Source organism: Dasypus novemcinctus, chromosome 27, assembly GCF_030445035.2.
Source record: "Dasypus novemcinctus isolate mDasNov1 chromosome 27, mDasNov1.1.hap2, whole genome shotgun sequence".
In the NCBI taxonomy this organism is placed as follows: domain Eukaryota; kingdom Metazoa; phylum Chordata; class Mammalia; order Cingulata; family Dasypodidae; genus Dasypus; species Dasypus novemcinctus.
The window spans coordinates 11,955,079-11,981,288 of NC_080699.1; the positions used below are offsets into that span (position 1 = coordinate 11,955,079).

Here is a 26,210-nt window from a genome sequence, read left to right on the forward strand (position 1 = left end):
GGCGACCCCGGAGCTCGCGCGGCCTGGGTAAGGCCTGGGGGCCTGGGGGCCTGCCGGCCTGCCTCGCGGAGTAGACGAGTCCCCCTCGCCGTAGGGTTTGGAAACAGACCGTCCTAAACCCTAAGACGAGCGTCGGGGAGCCCTCCGAAGTCATTGTGTCCTTCCTTAATAATGTTTTGATTATTTTAAACGTCAGCAGATTCTCTTTTCTTTCTTTGCTTGGGCCTGTAGCACATGCTTAGTCTGCGCGTGAAATCTCTCACCACGCCAAGGGCATCCTGCACGTGGTAGGCCCCAGAAGACACTGACGGTCCGGATTAGTTCAGCTTTTGTTACCCCGTGGAAGGGAAAGACGCCGAGGCCAGTCTCCTTTACCAATGAAACTGAGGCCCCGGGATGCCGTCCCAGGCATATGTTCTGGACTAAATAACTTGGGAAACTGAATTTTAGATATTAACGAATCGTTTTTTTAAAAAAATTATGTATTTTAAGTAACAGATGGAAAATTGGATTACAAATTAAATATTTGTACCATATAGTGCAGTTTAAAACAATCTAATTAGGATCACTACAAATACAGTGATTTTTTTGGGAAAAAAGTTCCTATTTCAAAACTTATGTTAGAAATGTGGGCTCATAATTCTTTGAAGGCGTGTGGGTGAATATTTTCTACACTTAAAAAAATAGCTTGAAGTCGTAAAATAAATTAATTTCAAGGCACCGTAGTGTTTAAAAGTCAGTGTTAGAATTGCAAGGGAAAAAAGTCTAAAAGGTATTTTACAAAGTCATATTTTGTCATCTTATGCTCATGGGGTTTTATGTTTTTAGTAACTTAATAATCAGTGGAGGTGGGAGAGAGTAGCTGGTGTATAAATGAAGCAATGTAGATCATGGTCTGCTTGATGGGTATAGAAGATCTAGAAATAAGTTGCCCATGTGCACAGAGATGAAAGTACAATAGGCTGCTCACCTCAGAATTTTAATTGAAAAACTAGAGCTAGCCTGTGTCCAATAATGGGAAAATGCAAGTTATGGTACCTGGATATCATGAAATAATGCTACTGCTAAAAGAATAATGCACAGGCTAGACTGATAAGTACAGACGTTAAATAATCTGTAATAAGCATATACATGGCAGAGTATTACACATAGTATGGTGTCGTGTGTGTTTATAGCAAAAACATGAAAATACACATTTAAATACTTAGAGAAAAGACTGGAAGGATGTCTACTGACTTGTTAATGTTGGTTGTTTGTTGAGGGGAGGGAATTGCTAAGGAGGGACTAACTTCTGTGTTCTTGAGCAACACAATGTATTAATACTATTGTAATTTTCAACTTTAGGAAAATGAATATTTTAGAAACCACAAAAATAAAACCTTTGTGTGATAGAGGAAGTGTATCTAAATCTCTAGTGTGGACATCACTGTATACTAAATATTTTATATACTTAACAGGCTGGTCGTCTGATGATAAGGAAATTAGTTGCAGAGAAATTGAATATCCCTTGGAATAATATTCGTTTGCAAAGAACTGCAAAAGGAAAACCAGTTCTTGCAAAGGACTCCTTGAATCCTTATCCCAATTTCAACTTTAACATCTCTCATCAAGGGGACTATGCTGTACTTGCTGCTGAACCTGAGCTACAAGTTGGAATCGATATAATGAAGACTAGTTTTCCAGGTAATGTTGCATTGTCGTAGCACAGAAGGAGTTGTCTTGACTTCGCTTTTCTCTATTGCGTAATCTTAGGTCAGGAGGTATGCTTTAGATATTTAAGTTTAGGGAAAATGTGCTCCGTGTCCAAAGGAAATAACAGCTGAAAAAACATGTCTGGAAAAGGGTATATTTCCTTGAATATTATCAGACTGGTACATGCAGGATGGGCTTTCTGTTAGTGGGGATCCATATAATGCTTTGCCTAGAAGAAAAGTGAAAATATAAAGATTTTGTTTTTGAATCATACTTAAGTTTGCTAAGTAAGACTGAATTCAAAACCATTTCTAAAGACATTTAAATTTTGTAAAATAGTTTTTTCAATAGCTTCAGTTTATTATATTTAAGTCATAGGTGTTAACCTGAGTTGAACTCAACAGATAGTTTTGAATGAAGTCTATTCAAAAAAACATTGTAATTGTACTGTAAAAATTTTGTTTTAAAAACAAGAAAACCCTCAAAGGTAAAATATATTGTAAACCCTAGGTAGAGATATCATGTTTTTGTGCTATTTCTAAGTATAGCTCTTTGTAGCACATTATAATAAAAGTAAAAATGAAGAGTGTACAGTTATTTAAGTTGCTTATAACTTTAGAAATTTGTAATTGATGCTTTTAGGAACTACTAACATTTATGAAGAAATTTGGCATACCCAGGTAATTTTACTGAAACACAGGCTTTCTTAATTACTGTCATCTTGCTAAGTCAGTGAGCACTAACTATGTGCTAGGCATTTTACTAAGTGCTTTATATATCTCATTATCCAACCACTCTGTGATGAATATATTATTCTTATCAGAGGGTACAATAACAGACTAGTGCATCTCACTCTGCAGCATACCCATGGTCCATGCCTCAGACAATGTACTTTTCTTATTTTCTTGTTTCTTAATAAAGTCTTTACTCGTAAAAATTTAGAAAAAAGGCCAAGAAGAAAGAGCTATTAAGAGAACCCACATCTTCCTAATTTCATAGTACAACCTCCTGATGGCAAGCTGCCTCCACCATAGAGCCTTTGGTTATGTAATTCTCTGGGTTGGAAGACTCACATTAACCACTCCTAGATCCACCTAGAAACTCTTAACTGGTTAGATTTCACTTCAGCCGTATTTTAGGAAGCCTTTTGTGATCCTCTAATCTAAGCTAGGTTCTTTTTTTAAAATTCTCATAAAACATATTTCTTTTATTCCAAGATCTTATCTCAGTTTATAATTATTCATTTATCAGTCTTTACCATGAGACTACATGACAGCAGGAACCATTTCAGCTACATCTGAGTTTGATCCTATCTATTACATCTCACAGCACTGTTTAGTACCTAATGCTCAATAAATATTTGTCAAAGGAATGAGTAAACACTTTGAGCTTAAAGGGTAGGCTTCAGATTATTTCTGTTAATCTCAGCTCTCACTTCTACTTTCGGTATCTTTACTTTGGATTTCTCGACCAGCTACTTTTTCTTTGGCCTTTGCTCAAAAACCTTTCTATTACAAATCCATTCGCAATTTTGATCCAAAGGCAGTTCTAGGAGTGATTTTGGAAACATAACAGAGGTTCTTGACCTAGAGTCCATGGATAATCTTCAAAGCATATTTTTCATCTTCTTGAAATTGTCTGCTACTTTTATGTGAGCCGTGCACATTGCAGTTTTCTCAGGAGAGGATCTCATTTGCAGCAGGGTCATAGAAGGGTTAGTCTAAAAGAACCATTGTGTAGAGGATTCAGCATGAGCATAGGAATATGCCCAAGTGCTTTTACAGCTTTCTGCTCTCCTTATGTGACCTTCCTTTCCCTAAAAGCAGAAATTCCTGGAGAGGTCATTGCTCCTTAGAATGCAGCAAGCACTTAACTACACAGCCCTCTTTGGCCCACCATGTCGGGATTTAATTATGCTTGTGAGAAAGAGATTTTTATCACTAGTTGGCCTGATGAACATTGTTGGCTTATGGTCATTGCTGGAGAACAACTAATTACTAATTGGAACTTTAAAAAAATGATAGGAAGTTACAATATCCTGCTCATGTGTTTTATTAGACTTTCTCCCTGCTCCCATCTTCTTTGAATGATCTTATTTGACTTATCAATACTTAGACCATTTCCTTTTGTTTGACTGTTTCATTGCCAAAAAGCTGTTGAAATGTCCAGTAACACATAGGGGAGAAGATACTTTCCAGTTGTCGTTAGTATAGTTTCTGAAGTATAAATGGACACACCCTCATGGGGGTGGAAAGTAGGCAGTGGTTTGATTCATTGGAGATATATTTGAATCATTCCACTCATAAATGAGGAAATTGAGTAAGGAAGCCCCTAAGATTCTTGTTGAATGATGGAGTATAAAACTTGGAGAGAATAGCAGCAAGGGAAGTACTGTCCTTTGTGCTGGACATTGTTACTAGATCATCAACTCAAGCAGAGTTAGGCCTTAGAGTGTCATTAGTATATTGAGAGACTCAATCCCATTACTCCTATCTTGTTGGGAACAAGCATCATGTGGGAACTTAGGGAGTCTTCCTTGTGGCATTTGCTGTTTCTACCAATTGTGGCTCATCTCACAACCCCGTCCTCTCCAGTTCTCCCATTGCTGCTGTGGATGTGCAGGAGAGATTATATTGATAGTTGACCTAGGAATATATTGGTTTCTTATTCTAGCTGTATGCCCACTCTTTTTTTTTTTTTATTTTTTTTTTTATTTTTATTTTTTATTGACTTTGTAATAATATTACATTAAAAATATATATGTGAGGTCCCATTCAACCCCATCCCCCCACCCCCCCTCTTCCCCCCCAACAACACTCGTTCCCAGCATCATGACACATCCATTGGATTTGGTAAGTACATCTTTGGGCACCTCTGCACCTCATATACATTGGTTCACATCATAGCCCATACTCTCCTCCATTCCATCCAGTGGGCCCTGTGAGGATTTACAATGTCCGGTGATTGCCTCTGAAGTACCATCCAGGGCAGCTCCATGTCCCAAAGACGCCTCCACCTCTCATCTCTTCCTGTCTTTCCCCATACCCTTCGTCCACTATGTCCACTTTTCCCATTCCAATGCCACCTCTTCTATGTGGACATTAGATTGGTTGTGTCCATTGCACCTCTATGTCAAGAGGAGGGTCAGATTCCACCTGGATGCTGGATGCAATCCTCCCATTTTCAGTTGTAATCACTCTAGGCTCCATGGTGTGGTGGTTGTCCTTCTTCAACTCCATCTTAGCTGAGTGTGGTAAGTCCAATAAATCAGATTGTAGGTGCTGGAGTCTGTTGAGGCTCAGGATCTGGCTATCACATTGTCAGTCCAGAGATTGAAATCCCCTAAATATATGTGATTCCATCAACCACATTTTTCTTAGCTTACTGAAGAAAGGAACCTTATATGACAGGAGTTGGTATATAAAAAGTAAGCACAACGATAAATAGTTATTCAGTGATTGTCTAACCAAGTGTCACCCTAGCATGGCTATACTGCCAGTGCAGTACATTCCTAACGTGTCCAGAATGTTCTTTTTCAGGGCATTATAATTTGCTCCCCTCAGTTGGGAATTCTGGTTGTTTTTTCCTTAGTTTTTTAAAGTTTTTATCTACTGCTAAAGTCTTTTACAATTATAAATATATAGAGGAAGGATAGTTCTTTCATATTTACAAAATAAGGCACAGTAAGATAGACAAGACAGTACAGAAATTTTTATTTAAATTTTTATTTAAATTTGGGAAAAGACTAAAACAGTTTTTCTCCTGCGGTTTTACGTTTTTAGGTTTATATTTTTTTGTCATGAACTTTACTGATTATTGACAGGACAAAATGACCCATAAAAATATTTTGGGATATAATGCTAGTTTACTAGCTTCAAAGCAATTATATTACGAAATTGCTCTCTAGAACAGCTGTTACATGGTAAGCTAAACTACTGTAAGTATAAATTAGGTAGTGATATTATATAATAGCTTGGGAGGTTTTAGACCTATTTCTTATTTCCTTCTACCATACCATCTTTATTGAACTATTTAGTAGTTCCCTGATTGGTTTCCCCTTTTCACTTTTGCCCCAAACCAATCAGTATGTTCTCCATACAGAGTGGCCTTTTAAAATATCAACATAGTTTTCTTACAACTCTTTAAGTTCATTTCCGTTGCACATGGAATAAAATTTAAACCACCTAACATGACCCTCTGTCATCTTGTTCTCATCTCTCTCTCCATTGTCTGTGGCTGTTCTCCCCTATGCCTGCTCATTTTTTGCCACACTGGCCTTTTATTACCTTGACCAAAGCAAATGTTTTCCTGTTCATGGTCATTTCAAAAGCACTGATCCCTCTGCCTGTTCTTCTCCCCACTCTTCTCTATTACTGGGTCCTGAAGAATGAGATACAGCTGGTACCTCCCCGGAAAGGACTTTCCTGACCAGCTGAGTTCTCAGAGCATCCTGTCCTTTTCTTTCATGGCCCTTCTCCTGTACTAGACAAGTACAGGAACAATGCTTGTTTTGCTGTGTTTGCCATAGTATCCCTAGTACCTAGCAGTGTCTAGAGTACACAGCAAATATTCAATAAATAATTGGGTGAATGTATAAATGATAGAAAGGCATTTGGGGTACCTTCCTTCAATTCCTCTTAAAACATTCCTTAAATTTATTGAAAAATAAAAATAATGGACATGAAACTGGTTAAGAAAAACCGTGTATATTCATATCAGATTCTAGTTAGATTATAAACTGATCTCATCAGTGAGTGACGGTTGAAAGTAGTTCTTCCTCTGAGTCTTTTTCCTTACCCCTCGATTTATCCCCCGAGATTCTTTTCCATTTTCATCTCCTTCAGATTCTGTTTTTATTCATTGATTCTGCAGTCTATTCCTCTTATTGCTATTAAGGCTGATGTACATTTCTTCTGTATCTGTGTTTTGCAGAATGTACAAAGCCCTTGCTTTTGATACTTCAGAGCCTTTTAAGTAGCTTCACAAGGTCACAGTTCACTTAGCCACTGAGCGCCTTACTGGGAGACCAAGTCACTCTGACCGACAAGGAGTTTTCTCCCTTTTCCGTGGTCCAGAGGATTTGAGTTGGGTCATGATGTAGAACTACTATTTATTGAGCAGCTTCTATAGGTGTGGCACGTGTTAAATGCCTTATGTGCATATCTCATTCCAGTCTCTTAGGGCAGGGCATAGATAGAATTATTCTTCTTTTGTAGAACAGGTTAAAAAACATGCCCAAAGTGACTTAGCTGATAAGTGGAAGGCTGGATTTGAACTCACACACACAGCCTGTCCACTGAGCCACTGCACTGTACAGTAAAGAGCTTCTCAGTACTAGAGTTTATGGTGTCTGTCTAAGGGTTTGCATTGCTTCTTGGCCTTTTGGCTAAGATCAAGTGTAATATTTAAGGATTTGCAAATAAGAAACCTGTGAAAAATTCTGTGGAAGTTGGTTAAAGTTCTTATGGAAGAACTAATGTTTAAGAAGAGTATTGAAAACTATTATAGTGAGAGGAGACTTGCCTTACTGGTTTTAAAAATGTTTGCTTGGGGGGGGAGCTCATTAAACCTAATGCTGGGAGCCTTAAAAAACAGTGAGTACTATTCATGTACAACTCAGAAATGCAAAGTGCTGGGGTCTTCTGTATTTCACACTTTTTCTGATGTTTAATGCCAGGAGCTGGAGAGCTCTAAAGGAACATGTATTGGTATGGATGTGGTTTGAGCAATTGAGCACCTACTCACATGGGATGTCCTGGGTTCAGTTCCTGGTGCCTCATAAAAACAAAAATGCTACCAACAAGGAAACAAGTGAAGAAAGCAACTCAGGGATGCCTGTGTGCTTCAGTGGTTGAGCGCCGACTTCCCACGTATGAGGTCGCAGGTCCAATCCCTGGCCCAGGCACATCACAAAAAAAAAAGTTTACTAGGTATTATAAACAAAAAGTTACGATGCTAGCAAAATAACAATTAAATTGGTGAGCAGGAGAGGTAGGAGGTAGTTCTTAGTATAAACTTAAAATTTTTCAATTCAGTGGATAAAGATTAGTTAATTCATTAAATGGTGTTGGTACTATAAGTTAGCCTCCAGGGTGTAACTATACATACAAATTAATTCTAGAGGTGTTAAAGGTTTAAATGTAAAAAAAAAATTATAATTTTATTAGAGGAGACTTCATAGCCTAAGAATTGAAGACACCTTTTTACCATTTTTTTTTAAAGGAAGAACAAAATAATTTATCAAGAATTATAGATATATTCAATTAAATAAAATTCTGTGTGGCAAAAAATATCTTAACATTCAAAAGATGAATAAATATAAAAGAATGGGAAAAATAACTTCTAATACATTTGGTCAGTGTTGGAAATTGAATCATGTACCCCTTGAAAGACAAGTTCAAGCCTTAATCTGTTCCTGTGGGTATGATCCCATCTGTCAGTAGGACCTTTGAAGATGTCATCATTCGTTTAGGTATAAACTCATTTATGAATAGGATCTTTGAAGATCCTGTTTAGATGAGGCGAGATTGAATTCGTGGGTCTTAGTCTTCATAAGCATAGGACAAGCCAGCAGAGACAGGAAAGCAGAGGAGCAGACACAAGGAGAGCAAGATCACTGTGGCAGACGATTGCCAGAATGCTCCAGACTCTGGGAGAAAGCAAGCCCTGCCAGTTCTTGATTTTGAACTTCTAGCATCCAAAGCTGAGATAATAAATCACTCTTGTTAAAGCCAACCCATTGTGTGGTCTTGTCATGGCAGCCCTGGCGAACTAAGACAGTCAGTAGAGCATCAGTATCCATGCTGTATGAAGAGCTTCACTAAACTGATTAGAACAATTAATAGTCATTTCACAGAAGAACAAATTCAAGTAGCCTATAACAGTTACTATAATGGTCAGAGTGGTTCATATTAAACACTATGATGCCCATCAGATTTGCAAAAAATTAGAGAAAACACTTGGTGCTGGTGAGGATGCTGGGAAAGAACAATCATATATAGGTAGAAGGAATATGAATTGTGCAGAAGTTTTAAAAAAATAATGAAATTGAAAATGCCCATATTAGACTTAGCAATCCTATTTCTGGGACTCTATCCTAAAAATATAAAAATACTAATGGATTTATGTATGATGATGTTCATGTAGAAGAAAGTGTGAATACTTTTAATAGAAATTGTTTAAATAAAATATGGTACGTGCTTACCACAGACTGTTAGCTGTTAAAAAAGAGTGATTTCCTTATCTGCTAACCTGAAGAGAATTATGCATGTATCACAGAGAAATATAATAGCATGATCCCATTTTTAAAAACAAATATCCCTTAGTCCCTTTAAAGCAACTATATAAAACAATTTTTAAAAACTCTGCATTTAGAAGAGGAGCTTTCAGAGGACTTAGAAGAAACACCTTCTTTGTGATAAAACTTCATGAAATTAATTTTTTAATTCTGGGAGAAGATCTGGCTCATTTTAAAAATAGGGCTCAAGAAACAGATTAATCTCAAGAGAAAAGGTTAACTCCTCCTTGATCCATTTTTCTCCCCAAAAAGCAGTAGTTAAAATAGAATTTGCACTGGAAACTATAAATAGACTAGCTCGTGCAGAAAATTAAATTAATGATGTATATGACAAATGAGAGACATTTCCAAAATGAAGAGTAAGGTGGTAAAGAGAAGTGAACATGGAGATATAATTTATGAAATTATGTATTTCTGAAGAAGATGACAAATAGTTAAATAAAAATGAAATATTTAATAGGAAATTGGAGAAGATAGGGGTTTTAAACAGATTGAATTTCAGTTAAATACGGCCGGGATGGCTCCTATGGGAGAGCATTAGACTGAAGATCTGAATTTCAGTTAAAATATAGCATATAGAACAATATTAAAATTAAATTTTGTGGTCCTGGGATAGTCCTCCTATTTAAGTAATTGTGGTTTTATCATCAGAGAAATTAAAGTTCGTTTAATCTCAGATTTTTGTTCTACAATAATACAGGATCATAGAATGGTGTTTCTAAAATTGTGGACAGGGTGTCAGAATCGGCCAGAATGCTTCTTAAAAATTTGGATTCCAGGAGTGGATGTGGCTCAGGCAGTGGAGCTCCTGCCTCTCACATGGGAGGTCCCAGGTTTGGTTCTGGGTGCCTCCTGAAGAATTAAAACAACAAGCAGAACATGGGGGGGGGAACCCATTCAGGGAAGCTGATGTGGCTCAGTGGTTGAGTGCTGGCTTCCCACATACAAGGTCCCGGGTTTAATCCCCAGCCCTCAGTACCTCAAAAAAAAAAAAAAAAAGGTCGATTAATTGAAACCATCCCAGACCTACTGAATCAGAATTTCTGAGAGTGCAGTCAGGGATTCTGCATGTCAACAGTTTTCCCAGGTGATTGTTAAGCATATTAATGTTGGGGAAAACACTACATTAGATGTGATTTATAGAGCTGCAAAGAGAAAGATTGTTCTTTTGTTTGTGTGTGTGGTGAGAATGAAATCACCAGAAAACCATTAGAGCTTTGTCTCCCAGTGTACAACATTACGTCAAGTTAAGTTTTAATAAATGCTAGAGAAGAATAAAATTATTTTGTTAAAATACAGAATGTCTTTAAGCTTAGAAGGGTAAGAAGAATCAAAGTTGCAGATGGATAGATGTGATTTCTTATTACAAATCTCTGTCACAAAATGGGGACTGTATTTGTGGCAAATATGACAGATAAAGGGCAATATTTTTAATATGTAAAGTATTTTTAGGAAAATCACTCAGCCCTACTTGATAAAACAGTTGACAGAAGATGATAAATATATATATACGTCCAGCTACCACAATAACCTTAGAGCTAACATTTAGTAAGTAAATTCCAGGCACTTTACATGTTTATTCCTTTGTCTACCCACCTCTTTGAAAAAGGTGCTATTTATTTGTGTCCCCATTTTACAGCTTAAGAAACAGCCATAGAAATGTTAAATAGCATAGCTAAAAGGATTGAACCAGGATCTGAACTTTCTGACTTTAAGGACAAAATACTGAAGTGTGTTTAAGTGTGCCTTTTTTTTTTTTTAAGGAGATACCAGAGATTGAATCCAGGACCTCCTACATAGCAAGTGGACATTTAACCACTAAGCTACATTGCTCCCCCTTGGTGTCTCTTGTGTGCGTGTGTATACTGGTACATGTTGATACAGGTACATTTAACTAGGCATATGCAAGAGTACCTGAAGTTCAGCTCTGCTCAGGCAGAGTGTCAAGCCTAGGATGTTTCATGCTTTTCTGTTCTATTCATTTTGAGGGCTTAATAAGTGCTACTGTCAGTAACACAGAGTTTTATTGATCTAGTTTGTGAAATCTATTTTGGCAGCTCAGATGGTTTTACTTTATTCTATCTAGATTTGTATCTGGATAAATTTCCAAAAAAGTAAGCTGATGAGTGAAGCATTGCTATGTACATATTAAGTCGCCTCCCATGGAAGCAAAGACTTATGTAATCCAGTCCTTAGAAAATGCAACTACTAAAATTTCTAATATGACTCATTATCCAAATCAAAATTTTGATGCCTTAAAACGCAGAAATGAATGTTGCTCAGTTTCTCCCAAATAACTGGTCTGGCAACTTTTTCACTTTAAGATGCTCGTATATACATATGTGTATCAGTGATCTTGTTTTAGAGATTGATTTAGGTAGGCTTTGGGGCTCTACTAGTGGGAGGATATTTTTGTAGGCCTCCACTGTAAGTATTTGGGCTCTAAATTATTTTGTTGTAGATTAGTCTAGTTGGTTCAGTAGAATTTTAGTTGCTTTGCAGTCTTGATTAGTTGATCATTACAGAATATTTTGTAGTTAATATCTAATATGGCTTTCCTTATAGATTAAGCTGTGAGATAGGGGATCTGATTTTCCTAAACTTGCCTGGTGGTTCTCTCATTCTGTCTTTCTCATGTATGTACTGCTTAGTAAGTTCATAAATGTGCTTTCGAATAATTAAATAGTAGAAAATAACTGACATGATTACATGATAGAATTATTAGGAGGATTTACCAGTTTTTCTAGTCTCTTAATTGTTCTGTCTTTCAGGGAGCTTGAGGGACATATTTACTGTTCTGTTACTTCCTGCTGATTTTTTAAAATTCCAGTTTTCTAGTTAAACCGTATTTAAGGGAATATTCACTCATCGTGTATTTGCATCAAGATGCCACAATGTGGTGCTGTTGTGCTTTGGCTGAATACTTATAAAATCACCTTTTCCTGTTGCTGACAGACCTCTTTATTAGTATATGAAAATATGCTCATATCAGATACTTATGTGATTGCTTTCCAGTGATTGTGCTAGATTGCTTTTTATGTTAATCAGTTAGTTTTTTATTGACTTGCATATTTAATTTTTTTCCCTTGATTGCGCCATTATATTTAGTTAAAAGTCAGAGGGCTTTTTAAGGTTATGAAATTATAACAATGATATTGTAGATGACAGTGGGCATATCGTTTTAAAATTTTTAGGCCTTGGGAATATTATTCCATTAAAGCTACTGTTCTACTCAAAATATGTAAGGCTGTTTTCCAAATCCAAGGTTGCTGTTTCTTCCACTCTTTTTATTTATACAATTTTTACCAGAATTCACTCAAGGGGAAACAGTTTATCATTCATGTGGATAGAGTTCTCTCAGAATTTAAAGTCTCCAGTTTTTACTTTCGTAACTTTTAGATGTTTCTTTCTTTCCCTGTGTTCTTTAGGATATTATTTGCCAAGACAGTATATACTAATTGTGCATTTTAACAAAATAGTTTTTATTAAGGGATTTCTAGTTAGTTTTAGTAAGGTGTTGGGGATTAAGCACCAGAGTATGGGAAAGGCATATGGTCCCGAAAGGGTAGGAACCCCTGCCCTGGGGCTCTCTTAACCACAGTTTATAGTTCATTGCTATTATATGAAGTGACATTGTAGCTGGGCTACTTTTAAGAAAGACTGCTGGAGAGGAGATGGAGCTCAAGTGGCTGAGCACCTGCTTCCCATGTTCGAAGTCCTGGGATTGATCCCTGGTACCTCCTAAAATACAAAACAAGGGAAAAAACCAACTCTTATTGGGATCAGTGTTTCCCATGTACAAAGTTCTGGGCCCCATCTCCGGTACCTCCTAAAAAAAAAGAAAAAGGACTACCTTTTTTGACTTTAATATGGACATGTACAAACAGTAGACTTCATTTCATAATGTGGATTGAAATTAAATATTTTTGAGAACAATAGAAGGCTAAGGAATAGGTGTGCTTAATAAGTCTGATTAACTTAAAAATGATTGAGGATCTTTGTCTTTATCTAAAGGACCCCATATCATTGTAGGATTACCAGAAATATTTCTTGGCTAAACAAAAGACCATTTTTAAAGTAGGGAAATCATAAATGCATTCAGTGGGAGAACTGACATTCAGTATTTTCAACCCTTGAGTTAACGATGGGAAAGGTTCTTGGTTACTGCAGGAGAAACAATAAACTCCCTCTTTATGTCTGTTTTGCTCATCATGTGTTCCTGTATTTTTTAAGTGAATGATCATAATAGGAGTTAGAGTTGTTTGTTGAATTATGGTGCATGTTAGTGATTAGATGCCAGTAAAACATTAAGTGGGAGGACTTAACATCGATGTTTTTTCTAGACGTACTTCTCCCCATAAGAGATGCCTACAGAGAGTGTGGTGGCAGCTGTCACTTCAAGAGTTGTGGACAGTCAGTAGGGAATTTCACATTTTGGAGTTGGGTGATTTAGAAATGGTAGTTGGAATTAGAGTAGACAAGCTAAATTAGTAGACGCTGTAGAGAACCTTCAAGGATTTCTCTAGAAAATAATGGAACCATGAACTAAGAATAGAGGACAATAGAGCATTTAGGAAGTAACTTACCTAGAAATAGGTAACATTCATTTATTCATTCAGTAAATATGTGTGGTTCACTTACTACCTTGGGCCAAGCTCTCGGGTAGGCCTGTTAGATCTTAAGTGTATGAAGGAAAGAGCCAAGCATTGATGTATTTTAATCTTTGGTTTAACCCACGTTTGTGTAATACTTGTACGTGTTCTGCATGTAAATGAATGATGATAGAAAGTTTGTGCTTAGTGGTAAAGATAGACACCTATTTTTATTATTTTGGAGAAATATAATGAAAGCCATATCATGTATTTTAACTTGTATTTTTGCCCTTAGATCTGGGAATCAGATGCCTTAGAGTGCTATTTTCAGCTTATTTTTTTGTTGGAGATGTTTTGTCCATTTTAATTGAGGGGATTCAGTTACAGTCTCAAAGGGAAGTTCTAAACCTCTGTGAATCTATATCCCTGAAGACAGAAGGATGAGTTAGTCTTTGTGTGGTCTAGATATGGACTGAAACATGGTAGCCACTAGGTACATGTAGCTATATAAACTTAAATTTAAACTAATTAAAATAAACAATTCAGTTCCTTAGTTAAACTAACCACATTTCAAGTGTGATATAGCCGTATGTGGCTAGTGCCTGCCATGTTGGGCAAGGGAAGGCACAGGATATTGCTCTAGTCATAGAAAGTGCTGTTGAACAGTGCTGCTTTAGAAAATAAAAAATAACTGCTTATAGCATGCTGTCAACAATATTTACTGAATTTAATTTGTTTATCCCATTAGGAAAATAACCACCGAAGTTTGAAATCCACAGTCTCTGAATCCACAAATGATTGTCACAGTTTATGACCCATTTTCAAATGCAAAAAATTGCAAATTCATTTTTTACCTCATTATAGAAATACAGATGTTTGGTGAATTGCATGAAACGTTTCTGTCAGTATAGATAGGAATGGTTTGGTTCTTTGTTTTTTTGAGGTAAGGTGGGGAAAGAGATAGTAGAAGGGAAGTAGTAGAAAGGCAGCGTAGTTCTCTCTTACCTTTTGGGGTATGGGAGAGGCCTTATTTCCATTCATTATAATGAAGTTAGGAAAACGATCAGATTTCATTAAAGAGTTCCAAGAAAAAAAAAATTGAAACTATGTCATGCACATGAAACATTTCAAGAATTCTGATTTAAGAAGAAACTAAGTTATTAAAGGAAAAATAACCTCATGCTACTTGCCCTTTTTAGTAGTCAGTTGATTTTACCTCACTATCCCTTAACTTTGAAAAGCTTAAAAGTAAAAACATTTGACTTTTGAATGTTATATCTTAAACAATGTGAGAATTCTGACACATTAGTTTCTCATAAAGATTTCTTTATGTTGTGTCCACTTGTTATTTGCACTTACTGTCTGTTCTCTGTGTCTGCTCGTATTCTTTTTTTTTTAATGGGGCTTCAGGGATTGAACCCGGATCCTCCTGTGTGAGAGAAGGGCACCCAATCATTTGAGCCACCTGCGCTCTCTTCTTGTTGTGCCTCTCATTGTATTTCCTCCTTGTGTCTCCTCATGGCATCATCTCAGTACATCATCTTATTGTATTTTGCTGTGCCAGCTCATCACGTCAGCTTGCTGTCCTGCTCGTCTTATTTAGGAGGCACCAGAAACAACCTGGGAGCTCCCATATAGTAGGCAGGCCCCCAATTGCTTGAGCCATATCTGCTTCCTTAGACATGTATTTTTTAAAGTGGTTCAATAAAATGTTTGTTCTCTTCCAAAAGAGTTGTCATAAAAATGCTTTGAGAACTCCACAGAAAGATGGTAGTGCTGCAAATAAAACATTCTGTTTCATGCTTTATCTCTTGCCCTTCTTACTCATAATGTTTATCTGTACTGCAGAGAAGGGCTCTATATCTATAGATTTGATTTCTAGCCCATTGAAAACTATGAAGTACTAGGAGAAAAAAAAACTTTGACACTAGAAAAAAAGTATTTTGCTGTTAAATATATTTAGTTTTTTCTAGGGAAGAAGGTTATTAAAAGTTGTTTTTTTCACCTCTTACTAGCATGTTCATTATTTTAGTCTGAGTCTCAAAAATTCAGTATATGTTTTCATTTGAGTGGAACAAAAATAAAAATCTCTTTACTAACAAAAATCTAAACTAAAAAAAATCTTTTTACTAATTTCTGGTTCTCTTGCATTCTTAACTCTGTTATTTCCTAAAATTGAGCTAACTCCTGGCAGTGTGACCCCAAGAGCACTTGCAAGGTTCCTGTCCAGGAAAGTGGTTCTTGTCCCAGTGGAGGGATCCTCTGGTCCTATACCATGCGGTCCTAGTGCACAGCATTGTGAATGGCTTGGGGTAGTCCTAAGCCTAAGAACGACATCAGCACCTGGCATATGTACCTTCATTAGACACTCAGTAAATGCTTGTTGAATTAAAGAATGAATACTGGGATAATTTCCTTATCACTTAAGTCAAACTTGACAGGTAAACCACCATTTTAGGAGATTAGACATTTGTCTTCTATTTTTATAATGCTATGGGATATTTGTTGTTTAGGAAGCATAGAGCTAAGGAGATGGTTCATAGATTTTTAATAAGTGAGCCGCTTTCACATTGGCATCCTCCAAAAAAAGAATAGGAATTAAAATCTGTTGTTTTTAATTGTAGAAGTCACATTAGAAAACATGTTGCTAAGGTTTAATTACTTTGAAGGAAATAAGTATATATTTTCTAAAACTGTGATAATTTAGAATAAAAGAAAGCATTTTAACAATTCCCCAAAATTACAATAACGGAATTCTCTCTTATCCCTATTATATAGTAATATAAAATTTTAAATGTCATGATTTGTGGGTTCTTGATAAACATTTGATCACATACAGGAAATTTCTTCCTATTCTAATTACTTAGAATTAATAGGTATGAGTGCTAAATTTGATGAAATATTTTTGGGGACATTAATTTGCTAAAACCATATGGTTTTTCTACTTGACTAAATTTAATAAATCACAGAATTTCTCTGGTTAATAGTAAACCATTCTTCTGTCTCTGGGCCAAACCCTGCTTCTCGTGTGTTTTTTGTTTAGGACTATTACAGCAGTATTCAGTTGTAGGGTTGGCTTATGGTTTTATTTTTTGTGCTGTCTTTAACAGTTGTGGTAATAGTACACTTATTTTTAATTCTGTATTTTTTCCATTGACAGGTCGTGGCTCAATTCCAGAATTCTTTCATATTATGAAAAGAAAGTTTACCAATAAAGAATGGGAAACAATCAGAAGCTTTAAGGATGAATGGACTCAGCTGGATATGTTTTATAGGAATTGGGTATAATTACTTTTCCAATTTTCAGAGTAAAAATCCATAACGATTGTATTTGTTAAATTATAGGAGCAAAAGTGCTTGAAGTAAATAGGTAATTACTTGAGAACTTTATTTTTTGTGTATACACTATTACATGATTACATTATATTAGAGTGATATTAATATTTTAAGAAACTTTAACCTATTCTTAATGTTCAATTAGAAAATACTTATTCTTAAAACTAAAGCAAGACACTTTGCCACCATTTATAAATATTTTCTGGTTTAAAGAAACTCACACATGAGGCCTTATCTAACAAACACATCCATATCATTTACTAAATGCCAAAAGACGTTACTTTCTCTTCAAAAGTTAATTTTTGTAACAACTCTGTGAGGAACTTTTATTTATTATCCCATTTTATAGATGAGGGAATGGAACTTAAATGATTTGTCTTAATGTTACACAACTAGTTTATCTTCATGCTATTATAAGGGAAAAAAGAAACATTTTAGCCATAAAATAGTGTAGAGTTGAAAATCCAGATGTATTGGGCCTGTAGATTTTATGAAAAGACCTACTAAATACTCTGTGACAAAATGTAAATTTCTCTGTATTCTAGGCACTGAAAGAAAGCTTCATAAAAGCCATCGGTGTTGGACTAGGATTTGAATTACAAAGGCTTGAATTTGATATATCTCCATTAAACCTGGACATAGGCCAGGTTTATAAAGAAACACGCTTGTTCCTGGATGGGGAGGAAGAAAAAGAATGGGCATTTGAGGTAAGATATTTATCAGAATTGTTATGACTGCAAGAATTTCCATATTTTTATTTTGTGTGTATGAAATTATTTTGATGAAGCCGGGGCACTGAGAGTAGATACAAGTGGGATGCAGTCCTGGGCCCTGAGGGTGAAGTCAGGGATATGTGAGAGCAATAGCATTGAAAGATGAGTCACAGTGAGTTAAAAGGAAAGTAAAAGAAGCCTGGACATAGAAAAGCTCTGTAAAGACCCTGAAATGGGAAGAATTTTCTGTGTAAAAAGAACAAAGGGGATTACTTTGGCTCTATCATGATGAGGGGATTTGAGAGAAGTTCCAGATGTGGTTGGTAAGCTCAAGCAGAGCATTATTGATTGGGTTAAAAATTTTGGTCTTTTTCTTATTTTGGTTTCTGTTTCTAACAATTGTTAGTTGCTAGTGAGAGAAAGCCAATGCAAACTCATTTAAGCCAAAAAGAAATTATTATAGCCTACTAAAGTAACTCATGTTAATGAGTCTCAGAGTTAGCTAGAATTAGGGCCTGTAACACTGACAATTCTATTCATCTATTCATCTCTTATTTTTATTTTTCCTTTATTAGAGACGCTGTGGGTTTACAGAACAATTGGAGACATACAATACAGGATTTCTGTATACTATACCACCACCAATGAATTGCATTGCTGTGGAACATTTGTTAAAATTGATGATAGCACATTTTTATAATTGTACTATTAGTTAAAATCCATGGTTTAACTTAAGATTCACTGTTTGTGTGGTATAGTTCCATGAATTAAAAAAAAAAGTTTATTCTGGTACCATATATATACTCTTAACATTTGCCACATTAATCATATTCAGATATATATTTCAGTGCTATTAATTGCATTCACAGTGTTGTGCTTTCACCACCACTATCCATTACCAAAACATTTCCATCATTCCAAATAGGAGACCTGTGCATTTTAAGCCTTAACTTCCCGTTCTCTTTCCTCACCACATTCCCTGGTAATCTACATTCTAGATTCTCACTCTATGAGTTTGCTTATTCTTACTGTTTCCAATCAGGGAGATTATATGATTTTGTCCTTTTATGTCTGGCTTATTGCACACAACACAAGGTTCATCCATGTTGTCTCATATTTCAGGACTTCGTTTCTTTTTTTGGATGAATAACATTCCATTGGATGTATATACTGCATTTTATTTATCCATTCTTTGATTGATGGACACTTACTTGGGTTGCTTCTAGCTTTTTGCAATTGTGAATAATGCCGCTATTGAACATTGGTTTGCAAGTATCTGTTTGAGTCCCTGCTTTCAGTTCTTCTGGGTATATAACTATAGTGAGATTGCTGGGTCATATGGTAGTTTTATTCTTACCTTTCTGAGGAACCACCAGACTGTCTTTCCCAGTGGCTGTACCATTTCACATTCCCACCAGCAAGTAGTGAGTGCTCCTAATTCTCTGCATCCTCCCAACACTTAACTTTCCAATTTTTTTGATAGCAGCCGTTCTAATGGTTGTGAAATGGTATCTCTCTGTGGTTTTGATTTACATTTCCCTGATGGCTAATGATGAGCATCTTTTCATGTGCTTCCTGACCATTTGTATTTCTTCAGTGTTCAAGTGATTTGCTCATATTTTATTTGTGTGGTCGTTTTGTTGTTGTTAAGTTGAAGAATTTCTTTATATGTTCTTCATGTTAATCCTTTATTGGCTATTTGGTTTCCAAATATTTTCTCTCATTGTGTGGATTGTTTTACTGTCATGATAACATCCTTTCAGGAGGGAAAAGTCATTTTGATGAGGTCCCATTTATCTATTTTTTCTTTTGTTGCTTGTGCTTTGAGTGTAAACTCAAAGAAACCATTGTCTAATATAAGGTTCTGAAGATGCTTCCTTATGTTTTTTTCTGGGAGTTTGATAGTCCTGGCTCTTATATTTAGATTTTTGATACATTTTGAGTTGATTTTTGTATATAGTTGAGGTAGGTGTCCTTTTTTTGCAAACTAATATCCAGCTCTCCCAATACCATTTGTTGCGTAGAACATTCTGGATCAGCTGGGTGGGCTTGACAGCCTTGTCAAAAATCACTTTACTGTAGATGTGCGGGTCTATTTCTGAGTTCTGATTAGGTTCCAGAACTGGTCTTTATACCAGTTCCATGTTATTTTTATGACTGTAACTAAGTAATATTTAAAGTCAGGAAGTAAGAGTCCTCCAGCTTCATTCTTCTTAAAAGATTTTTTTTTACTCTTTGGGGCCTCTTGTTCTGCCAGGTAAATTTGAATATTTGACTTTTCCATTTCTGCAAAAAAGGCTGTTGGGATATTTATTGGGATTGTGTTGAATCTTTAAATCAGTTTGGGTAGAATTGACACAACACTATTTAGTCTTCCAGTTTATTAATGTGGAATACCCTTCCATTTGTTTACATCTTCTTTGATTTCTTTTAGCAGTGTTTTTTAGATTTCTAAATGCAAGTTCTTTATGTCCTTGATTATGTTTATTCCTAAATATTTGATTATTTTAGTTGCTGGTATAAACAGAATTTTTTTCTGACTTCTTCCTCAGCTTGTTCATCCGTAATATATGGACTTGCTATTGTTTTTTTTTTGTTTGTTTGTTTTTTGTATTAATCTTGTATCCCACCATTTGCTGAATCTGTCCAGTAACTTTGCTGTGGATTTTTTTGGGGTATTGTAGGTATAGGATCATGTCATCAGTGAATAGCGAACATTTTACTTCTTCCTTTCCTATTTGGTTGCTTTTCATTTCTTTACCTTGCCTAATTACTTTAGCTAGGACTTCTGGCACAATATCGAATAACAGTGGTGACAGTGCCCATCTTTGTCTTTTTCCCAATGTCAGCGGGAAAGCTTTCAATCTTCTACCATTGAGTACCATGCTAGCCATGGATTTTTCGTATGTGCACTTTACCATGTTGAGAAAACTTCCTTCTATTCTCTTCCTATATTTTGGAGTGATTTTATCAAGGAAAGATGCTGTATTTTATTGTATGCCTTTTCTTCATCAGTTGAGAGTACCATGTGATGTTTCTCCTTCAGTTTATTAATTGGGTTTTCATGTATTGAACTGCCCTTTTGCATACTTGTGATAAGTCCACTTTATCATGATGTATAGTTCTTTTAATGTACTTTGGGATTCACTTGAAAATATTTTATTGATGATTTTTGCATCTATATTCATTAGAGAAATTGGTTTTTAATTTTCCTTTATCATTGTGTCTTTATCTGGCTTTCGTGTAAGGGTGATGCTGGCTTCATTGAATGAGTTTGGTAACATTCCTTTCTGTTCAATTCTTTTGAAGAGCTTGAGCAAGATTGGTATTAGATCATCTTTGAATACTTAGTAGAATTCAGCTGTGCAGCCATCTGGTCCTGAGTTTTTCATTCTGGGAGATTTTTGGTGACGGTTTCAATCTCTTTACCTGTGATAAATTTGTTGAGGTCTTTTATTTCTTCTAGGGTTAGTGTAGGTTGTTCGTGTGTTTCTAGGAATTTGTCCATTTGTCTGTGTTGCCTAGTTTGATATACAGTTGTTCTTAGTATCCTCTTATGATCTCTCTTATTTCTCCAGGTTCAGTGGTAATATCCTCTCTCTCCTTTCTGATTTATTTCTTTGCCTCTTCCCCCTTTTTTCTTTGTCAGTCTAGCTAAGGGTCTGTTGATTTGTCCATCTTCTCAAAGAACCAACTTTTGGTTTTGTTGATTGATTTTCTCTATGGTTTTTTTTGTGTTCTCAATTTCATTTATTTCTGCTCTAGTCTTTATTGTTTCTTTCTTTGTCTTGGTTTGTGATTAGTTTGCTGTTCCTCTTCTATTTCCTCCACGTGTGCAGTTAGGTCTTCGATTTTGACTCTTTCTTCTTTTTTAATGCAAGCATTTAGGGCGTAAATTTCCCTGTCAGCACTGTCTTTGCTGGGTCCTATAGATTTCTCTCAGAATATCTTCTTTTACCCACTGATTATTTTAAGAGTGTACTATTTAATATCAGTATATTTGTGAATTTTCCCTTTTTCCATCTGATACTGATTTCCAGTGTCATTATTATTTCAGTCTTTAAAAATTTATTGAGGGAAACGGACTTTGGCCCAGTGGTTAGGGCGTCCGTCTACCACATGGAGGTCCGAGGTTCAAGCCCCGGGCCTCCTTGACCCGTGTGGAGCTGGCCCATGCGCAGTGCTGATGCGCGCAAGGAGTGCCCTGCCACACAGGGGTGTCCCCTGCGTAGGGGAGCCCCACGCGCAAGGAGTGCACCCATAAAGAGAGCCGCCCAGCGCGAAGGGGGAGCAGCCTGCCGAGGAATGGTGCCGCCCACTTTCCGTGCGGCTGACGACAACAGTAGCGGACAAAAGAAACAAGACGCAACAAAAAGACACAGAAAACAGACAACCGGGGGAGGGGAGGGGAATTAAATGAATAAAAAATAAATCTTTAAAAAAAAAAAAATTTATTGAGACCTGTCTTGTCACCCTGCATAGGGTCTATCCTGGAGAAGGATCCATGAGTGCTTGAAAAGAATGTATACTCTGCTCTTTCAGGGTATAAATGCTCTATAAATGTCTGTTAAGTCTAGTTAATTTATCATATAATTCAAGGTCTTTGCTTTCTTATTCATCTTTTGTCTAAGTGTTGTGTTCAGTGCTGAGCGTTGTATATTGAAGTCTCCAATTATTGTAGAGATGTCTATTCTCCCTTCACTTTTGCCAGTGTGTGCCTCATGTATCTTGGGGCACCCATGTTAGGTATATAAATATTTATTACAGTTATTTCTTCTTGGCGAATTGTTTCTTTTATTCATAACAAAATGACTTTCTTCATCTCTTATAACCATTTTGCGTTTAAAATCTGTTTGGTCAATATTAGTACCACTACTCCAGCTCTGTTTTGGTTACTATTTATGTGGAATATCTTTTCCCAGCCATTCACTTTCAACCTGATTGTGTCCTTAGGTCTGAGATGAGGTCTCTTGTAGACAGCATATAGAGGGCTTATATTTTTTTAATTCATTCTGTCAGTCTGTGTCTTTTAATTAGGGATTTCAATCATTAACATTTAATGTTATTATTGTAAAGACATTACTTATTTCATCCATTGTATTCTTTGGCTTTCCGTTGTCGTATCTTACTATTTTTTTTTTTTTTAGATTTATTTTTATTTATTTATTTAATTCCCCTCCCCCGGCTGTCTGTTTTCTGTGTCTTTTTGCTGCGTCTTGTTTCTTTGTCCGCTTCTGTTGTCGTCAGCGGCACGGGAAGTGTGGGCGGCGCCATTCCTCGGCAGGTTGCTCCCTCCTTCGCGCTGGGCGGCTCTCCTTACCGGGCGCACTCCTTGCGCGTGGGGCTCCCCTACGCGGGGGACACCCTTGCTTGGCACAGCACTCCCTGCGCGCATCAGCACTGCGCATGGGCCAGCTCCACACGGGTCAAGGAGGCCCGGGGCCTGAACCGCGGGCCTCCCACGTGGTAGACGGACGCCCCAACCACTGGGCCAAAGTCCGTCTCCCTCTTACTATTGTCTGTATTTTTACCCCTACTATTATTTTCATTCCTCTTCACTCTTCTCCAAGTTTCTCACCTTTGTCTTTTCATTTCAGGTTGTAGCACTCCATTTAATATCTCTTGTAAATTCAGTTTTTTTCATAACACACACTCTCAGTTTTTGTTTGTGAAGACTTTAAACTCACTCTAATTTTTGAAAGATACTTTTGCTGGATAAAGAATTCTTGACTGGCAGTTTTTCTCTTTCATTACTTTAAGTACATCATACCATAGCCTTCTTGCCTCCCTGGTTTCTGATAAGAGATTGTCACTTGTCTTATTGAGCTTCTCTTGTATGTGATGTTTTACTTTTCTCTTGCTGCTTTCAGAATCCTCTCTTTATCTTTGGTGTTTGTCATTCTGAGTTATAGGTGTCTCAGAGTAGGTCTATTTGGAATTTTTCTTTTTGGGATGCATTGTCCTTCTTGGATATTATTATAGATGTCTTTCATAAGGGTTGGAATGTTCTTGGTCATAATTTCTTCAAGTGTACTTTCTGTCCCTTTTCCATTTTGTTCTTCTTTCGGACACCCATGATGCTTATGTTTGTGTGTTTCTTGTTTTTCAGTTCCATGAGACCCTGTTCAATTTTTTTCCATTCTTTTTTCTGTCTGTTCTCCTGTCTTCAAGTTCAGATGTTCTGCTCTTGATTTCACTTGTTCATTCTTCTGCCACTTCACATCTGTTAAATGCCCCTAACATAATTTTAATCTCATCCCTTTTATCTTTTCTTTGCAGGCTTACAATTGTTCTTTATGCTCACCCAGTGTCGTCTTATACATCCTTTATTCCTTTAGTCATATTTTCCATTAACTCTTTGAATTGATTTAGCAGATTTATATGATTATCTTTGATTAGGTATCTGAAATCCTGTGTCTCATCCAAGTTCTTTACTGAATGGACCTTAGTGTTTTGTTTATAAAATGAACCAGTTCCAAGAATATGACTAATTTTAAAAACCAATAGCAGCAGAAACATGTACGTTACATGCATGTATTTAAGTGTGGATTTTTTTCCCCAACTTGTGAACAGGCCTAGGAGGGGTGAGTGAACCTAACAGTAAGTCTGGTGGTGTGGACAGCCAGAAACCAAGGAGTGAAGGGAGAGTGATAAGCGTAGAGCCAAAGGACACATCTCTGGAGTCAAGGAACTTGCAGATCGGAGGTCCTTATCAAGGCATCTCCGAACTTTCCCATAAGTTAAAGATCCAACCTTTAGGCATACAACTGAGAAAGGGCTATGATTTCATTGAACAATCATGGCTGTCAAGAATGATCTTTACAGCCCTTTCTCTCCTCCCTTTCCCAGCCTCACTCACATGCTTCCAGTTCACTCACGCTGTAAGCCTACAGACAGTGGTGAGTGGGGCGCATATGGAGTTAGAGAGGCAGAATCAGTGCTGCTCCCTTTCCCCAGTGAAGGCTTCCAGCCCTGAATTAGGGGTTTGAGCTAGAGTAGGTTGCAGAAGAAGCTCTGTGTCAGATGAGAGTAACACTTAAATTTGGATCCAACAGGGCAGAGTATCTTGATTCAGAGGAAATTTAATACTTGAGAGTGAACAGAAATGTCATATATGAGATCTGTTCTAGATTTCACCCAGAAAGGGAAAAATGAATTGTTAGTACTTGTTTAAAGGGAAATAGTGAGAGAAAATGAAGTTGCCTTCTAGTCACACAGTATGGAGTCCAACTCCTTTAGTGAATGGGAAATGAGGGAAGAAGAAAGTTCAGCCTCTGAATTAGTTTAAGCCTAATTCCAAATGAATGATTTATAGACAACTTGGTAGCAATCTACTCCCCGCTTCTTTCTTTACGGCATACATACTACTTCCTGAAACAGCCATAGTCATATTTTCATTAGCTCCAAGTCTAGGTTTTATTTTCATAACTACTTGGAGACTAAATTTAGGTATACAGACTGTTATAGAAAATGATAATACCTGGGATGGTGACAGGAAAAATCCCTAGCAAGCAGTGCATGCCAAAGACTAGTTTTTATACAAGTAGTCAGTGAGTAACTGTGAACTGCCTCAGCCTCTGATACATTTCCTTTTTATAGTGCGAGATCTGACCAGCTAAACAAACAAAAGTGCCACTGAAGCAGGTAGCACTTGAAGAATGCCTGCAAAGCACCGAAACAGGGTTGAGGTGCATGTACCTAGCTCAGCTCCAGGGCTAGATCTAGGAGTATCTCCTAGCACCCAAGTACACAGTACAGAAGTCTAAGAATAATATCCTCATCGAAGCAAAAACAAGGACCAGTGTCATCTAAAGACATATGGTAACATTTTGCATCCTCTGAGAATAAGGAGTATTTCCTTAAGACTCAAGAAAAATATGAATGTGAAAATTATAAAGAAAAATGAAGATTTTAAAAAAGTCTGCTTAGAATCTTTGATAAATATGCATGAAGAAATTACATCTGTGAAATGAAAGCCAAGAGCCTTAAGAACAGGCCTGTACTAAAAGGGAGCTGTTAGTGGAAGATAAATTGTCTGTGAAACCACCTAGAATAGTATGTAGAAGAGGCGGCAAAGGACTAAACCCTAGAACAGATAGTGAAGTGCTCATCATTGCCGCCCTCTAAAGGTAGACGTTCCCCAAGCATCTGTTTTTACTCTTTGCCTCTCATGGATAAACTCACAGTTAAGGTCTCCAGTGCTCTACCTTTCTGCATCTAACTGCCAAATCTTTTAACTCACTTTCTTCCATTCTTCAGACTCCTTTTTCTTACTGCTGTGTAGTTCTATCTGCACATTTCCCGGTCGCCTCAAATTTTAGGTCAAAATCATAATTAGCCTTCTTATGGTTATTTTTTCTTTCTAGTTTTGCTTTTAATGGTACCACTGTTCAGTCATCCAGGATGCAAAGCTTGGTTCTTATTCCTCCTTCCCTTGTCATACCAGTCAGTCTAGTTAACTGGTATGGTCTCCTCTGGAAACTCTCCCGGCCCCTGCCACTTTCCTTGTATGAGCCATCATCACATCTGAATTAGACCAATGCGGTAGCCTTCTAATGGGTTTCCTCTTCCATTATTTTG

The 26,210-nt window shown here is 36.7% G+C and overlaps 1 protein-coding gene across 1 annotated transcript in view; it reads left to right on the forward strand.

Moving 5' to 3' along the window:
* Positions 1 to 26,210, forward strand: part of AASDHPPT (aminoadipate-semialdehyde dehydrogenase-phosphopantetheinyl transferase) — a 34,871-nt gene that overhangs the window by 866 nt on the left and 7,795 nt on the right. The window contains exons 2-4 of the mRNA XM_004453294.4: positions 1,458 to 1,683; positions 16,742 to 16,863; positions 17,463 to 17,624. Coding sequence (XP_004453351.1) covers positions 1,458 to 1,683; positions 16,742 to 16,863; positions 17,463 to 17,624 — 510 coding nt within the window. The remainder of the gene's footprint in view (positions 1 to 1,457; positions 1,684 to 16,741; positions 16,864 to 17,462; positions 17,625 to 26,210) is intronic.